Source organism: Lolium perenne, chromosome 4 (genome assembly GCF_019359855.2).
Source record: "Lolium perenne isolate Kyuss_39 chromosome 4, Kyuss_2.0, whole genome shotgun sequence".
NCBI lineage: Eukaryota > Viridiplantae > Streptophyta > Magnoliopsida > Poales > Poaceae > Lolium > Lolium perenne.
In genome coordinates this window covers 165,143,642-165,149,058 of record NC_067247.2, presented here as the reverse complement: position 1 = coordinate 165,149,058, position 5,417 = coordinate 165,143,642, and the positions used below count along the sequence as shown (strand labels likewise).

At 48.3% G+C, this 5,417-nt stretch overlaps 1 protein-coding gene across 1 annotated transcript; it reads right to left on the bottom strand.

Moving 5' to 3' along the window:
* Positions 1-1,398: 1,398 nt before the first annotated feature.
* On the bottom strand, positions 1,399-4,450 carry LOC127294431 (protein SCARECROW 2). Its single transcript, XM_051324241.2, has 2 exons — positions 2,706-4,450; positions 1,399-2,087 (listed from the first exon to the last, which is right to left on the bottom strand). The coding sequence occupies exons 1-2, from the start codon at positions 4,301-4,303 to the stop codon at positions 1,646-1,648; spliced, it is 2,040 nt and encodes a 679-aa protein (XP_051180201.1). The 5' UTR covers positions 4,304-4,450; the 3' UTR covers positions 1,399-1,645.
* Between the last annotated feature and the right edge of the window lie 967 nt (positions 4,451-5,417).

Below are 5,417 nucleotides of genomic sequence, written 5' to 3'. Positions count from 1 at the left end.
GAAGTCACCTCAAGCATTTTTTTGATTGAAATGAAATTCAAAACAAAAAATGAGGGTTTGGATCATTAGAATTTTTTTCCTAAAATTCCTAAGGAATCATCTACCCTCACTTCTGAAAGAAAATTTCAACCCAATAAGACATTTTGCTATAGCTCTTTTTTTTTCCTTTGATTCAAATTGATGTTGTTTTCTAATCCTATAGGACTCAAAAGGATATATGTCACTCCAACCCCATACCAAAATTTATCCATATTTCATGTATAGTATACTCCATATCCACCTTTTTCATAACATTTTTACATAGATCCAAAATTGCAAATTTGGCCTGATTAGTAACGGTACCAATGAGATGTCAATAGCTGGAAAATACAGCATATCTGTGGCAAAAGACTGATGTTTATTACCAAGTTTCCAAAACATCTTCATACTGCCAATGCCAGGTTCTGATGATATAATGACTTTTGAGAATGACTAAATTCTCAGAATAGTAAACTAGTGCATGCTTGATGAATTCTGATCCTTTTGCCTGATGGTGAATAAACAGTTCACAATAATGAAATATGAAGAATAAAAAGAAGAAAACCACAAGTACCAGTTTGATAATCAAAGGCTTAAACAATACCATTGTGGTGGTCAAATATAAAACTGAACGTTCATGAATTTACCAGGCAATTGCTAGCAAAAGAGACAGATATCATATTAAGGTATTCATGGTATTACAACAGGGGAGATGTAAGATCGTGATGGCCTAGTAAATTAACTAGTGCCCAGCAACATGCGTTGGCTAACAACAATTACTATCCAAGAAGCAAAAAATAATTGCTTCAAGTAATGGAGTGGGATTGCCTGATAGGGATGCTGAACTAACAAAATACCCAAACATGGATCCAACCTGGTGATGCAAAGGCTAAGTCAACAAGCTAATGACCTCATAGAGGGAAAAGTGAAAAAAGCTGTTAAAGTGAAGGATACATCCAGATAGAGACAAGAATTGGTGAACTCCATTATATATTCATGACTATGCAGGTGCATAAAAAGTGATGTTGAATAAACAAGATGCTGAGATCGACAGAAACAATCAAACATGAACTACACCACTGAGTGAGGGACTTAAGATGCCAATGACCAAAGAATATATTTAACATACACAATCCTAAACTGTCCATCATTATAGTACCTATCTCTAATGGTTTGATGCTGATGAGTAATGACCGTCAACCCATATTCAGTAGAAGATTAACATACAAATTCTCATGTAATGGTAATGCCCAATTCAGTCACATTTGCAATAATCTGGAGTTAATCACTTTAAGTCTTATAAAGGCACAACATATTTGATTTCTTGATCAATGACTCTAATAAAGAGGATGGAATCTGATATCAAGAAGGATTAGCTCAAGATGAAAAGGGTAAATTTGATTGACCAGAATGGTAAAGCTGAGCATGGAGTGAACACAGAAGCTACTAATAAGCTGAACATCAGTAACTATCACTGTGGTCTGTGGAGAGATCTAGCAATTAGTGATCAGAACTTTTCCTTTTCTCATAACTGATCAAATTGAGCAGCTAAAGCAGCAAAAGAAGAAGGGAGTTGCATCTAAGTAAGATCTACTAACACTTGAGCTCTATAAGCCTGCCCTCAATTCTAACGACCCAAAGTCTGAATTGGCCGCCAAGCAGATGCAGTGAGCAAGCAAAGATCCTTCCACCCAAGCTTTAGAGTGCCATTTTCTTCGACGAGCGTGTACCCATCGGAGGGGAACATGCCGAGCAGCAGGGAAGCCTGCGCCGCTGCACTGCCCGCAAGCGAGGCCGCACGGAACCCTGACTGCGCGAGAAACTCGCGCCAACTCCCGAACTTGAAGTCCCCGGTGCGTGCCGGGCCACCTACGGCAAGCACATTGCGGATCTCCCGCGCTAGCAGCTGCTGCTCCACAACGTGCCGCTCTGAGCTGTCCTCGCCATAGCTCGCATCAAGCGAGTCGAAGAGCGCCGAGTAGTAGTGGATGGCCTCCACAAAACGGGCCAGGAAGGAACCAGAGTGGCTGAGGTCCTGCTCTACCATTGTCACCACCTTCGGCGCCAACCTATAATCCATGGTCCACATTGTAAGATCAGTACATCAAGTTAAGGTGATTCTGATGAACTAGGACAGATTCAAACATTTTATTAACATTGCAAAGCAAATGACATTTTGGTTGGTTTCTTGGCTCCCCATACAATGCAAGTACCTTGGGACGGATCAACTTTAGAGCTTTAGCCTTTTCAACTGATTAGCAATGGTACTAGACTAGATGATAGTCATTTCAGTTTAATAATCAATATTTTGTGGCACTTGGAACAAGAAAGTTGAAAGGCTTTTTAGGATGAAAAGTTGGTCATGATGAAATAAACTTTTTGCTAGTTCTAGTATCTTTCTTCTCGGATCAAATGGAACAGATATAGTTGCAGTAGAGTAGTTTATATATTTTCTTCTCGGATCACCCCAGATCCTGGAAGAGCATAAAAAGTTGATCATAATGACGAACTTTTCAAGCTCCTAAGTAAACACCATAAGTTCCTGCTAGTTAGTCGTTAGATCAATCAATAGTGTGCTTTGACTGTCACCAGTGTACTCCTACTATGGGTGGTTGATGCTTGATGCCAAGATGACTTGACATTTCTGAAGTTTTAAGATTCATTTGACAATGGAATGAGTAGAGTACCTTTGGATGAGGTGGAGCGTGTTGGAGTCGTTTCCAGTGACGTCGTAGAGGGAGTGGTGGAGCCAATGGACGGCGACGGCCTCTCGCCGCCCCGTGTCGACGCCTAGCTTCTCCGGGTCAAGGTTGCCAGCCTTCTCCGCCACGGGGAAGAACTCGAAGGGCAGGCCAAGCGTCTCGGCAAAGTCCGACAGGCGCTTCCCGGTGGCCTGGAGCGCCTCCATGGACGCGCCGAGGCCTGTGAGCCTGACCCTGGGCGGGCCGCCGGGGCGGGAGGCGAGGATGTGGAAGAGGCCCGGCCACTGCAGACCCTGCATGATGTCGAGGTCGACGATGTGCACGCGGTCCTCCCGCTCGAACGCCTCCTGGATGGCCTGGTTCGCCGTGAAATGTGAGAACTTGACGAAGGGGCTGATGCCGTTGAAGACCTGGAACGCGGCGGCGATGCGCGAGCTGACGAGGCGGGAGGCCGCAGGGGAGGCGGCGTTGGGGAGCGGCGCGTAGAGGCCGAGGCAGGAGCTGACGAGGCGCGCCGACATGGCCTCGGCGAAGTAGGCGGCGACGCGCTGCGTGGAGGTGCCGAACGGGGTGGCCAGCTCGGCGATCTCCAGCAGCGCGCGCTGGGCCTCGTCGAGGTCGTCCGAGTTCACCGACTCGGCGCACTGCAGGAGGAGCGTCAGCAGGTGGAGACCCTCCTCGTCGCGCTGCCTCCGCCGCTGCTCCTCCTTCCGCTCCTTGAGGGCGGCGGATGCCGCCGCCGCCGCCGCGGCTGTGGCCGCGGCGGTCTCCTCCGCGGAAGGAGGCGGCTTTGGCGACTGCGGCGGCGGGTTCTGGGGCTCCTCCTCGCGGCGACGCTTCTCCGGAGGTGGCGGCGGGAGGAGCACCGGCGCAGACGGGGCGGGGAGTGCCGTGTTGCCGCCGGGGACGAGCGCGAGCGGGTGATGGGGAGGAGGCGGTGGAGTGGGGTGGGCAAGATCGGATGCGAGGAGGGAGCGGAGGCGGAGCTCGAGGAGAGAGGCGAGGCCGGGGTTGCAGGGGTGGATGATCTCCCGCACGTTGTGGATGAGCTGCGCGACGGAGACCGAGGCGCCGCTGCTCCCGATGATGTCCCGGATGATGCCGTCCACCCACGCCGTGCTGTTATTGTTGGCGTTACCGTCCGGCGGGCCCGGTCCCACCTGCGGTACTGGTGGTGGCACCTCGATGGTCACCGGCGCCTGCAGGTGGTGGCCGCCGAACGCGGGGAGCTGCATCGGCAGCGCGGGCAGCTGCGCGGTCCCAGGTACCGCGGAAGAAAGCAGCACGGGTGGCGGCGGAGGCGGTGCAGCACCAGTAGCTGCGGTGACGTCGGAGAGGTCCCCCGTGACGTGGCGCCGCGGCGGTGGCAGGTCGACGTCGGGAGCCGGGCGTTTGCGCACCATGGCGTCGGCGGCGGCCTCGTGGTGGTCTAGGTGGTGGAGGTAGAGGAAGAGGTCAGAGGGGGACGGGGAGGGGGAGGGGAGCGGTGGGAGCAAGGAGGAGTGGGAAGCATGGGAATAAGAGGAGTGGTTGGGGGCGGCGGAGGAGGACGAGGGGAAGAGGAGGAGGGAGGAGGAGCCCATCTACAAACGCCAAAGGGAAGCCGCCGCCGGAGCCGAGGCGCGCATGGCGAGCGCAGCCTGCGCGGGAGAGGCGGTGGTGGAGTCGGAGATGATGCGGTGGCGGAGGAGGAGTAAAGGGGAAGACGCCGACGGGAGAGGAACAAGAACGTAAGCACAAGAGGTCTTGTGTTAGGAGGATGGTAATTTATGGTACTACCAGCACTAGCACATGTAGCCATTGGGCTCCGTGTCCTTTTTTTTTTGCTTAATCTCTGTGTCATTTCATTCATTTATTTGATGCGGGATCTGTTGGTATATATTGATGCCCATCAGTAATGATCCTAATAGTTTGCAGGATTTTAAAATGCAAAAATAATAATAAATGCAAATATTACAAAATTTTAAACATATGATCTTATAATACTCCCTCTCGTCCTGTTTAATCGACGCAGCATTTGTACATATGTAGTTGTTTTCCTTTGCCTATCTCACGTCAATTTAATTTGTCCAGAGGGAGTACTTCTTCCGATCCATAGAAAATATTGTGGGTTAAGATGTTTTCTTTTTCTGCGAGACGGCACCATTATTAATAATCATCATCAACAACAACAGCACAAATGAACCAAAAAAAAAAATTGCAAATAGTTCGTTGAACCACTTAGCAACAATTACAACCACTGAAACAAGACGAAGGAGAGCACTATAGTCCTTACCTACAAAATTTTAAGCACGTGAATTTATAATCCGTGCAGCTCCGTTGTGTGTAGGAAAACACATGAATTTTCTAAATAATTGTGTGTTGCAAGGAAACAAAGCAAAATTCCCACGAGAAAAAAAACTCGTGAAATTAAAATTGTTGTTTATAGGACACCATAGAAAAATGTCTAGTTAGACCGTGTAAGTGTTTTTTCCCTTTTCAATAGTATTAGTTCCTCGAAATAGCTTTGATCATTAATGTTGTTAACAATATTGCTTTTCTAAAGCAGAGGTCACACATCTTGTCCTATTTTTTTTTAGATCTTGTATTTTTCGGAATACTCCAACATGTTTTTCAAGAGGTTAAAATATATGGAAATCTTCCTATAAAACTTAATATGTATGAATTATAAGGAGATATTCTTGTGTCATAAATTCC

Bases quoted from the DNA above. Each gene is read 5' to 3' on its own strand.
- LOC127294431 (XM_051324241.2), bottom strand. From the start codon at position 4,303: ATGGGCTCCTCCTCCCTCCTCCTCTTCCCCTCGTCCTCCTCCGCCGCC. The intron at 2,088-2,705 runs GTACTCTACTCA...CATGGATTATAG, and splicing joins ACGCTCCACCTCATCCAAAG to GTTGGCGCCGAAGGTGGTGA.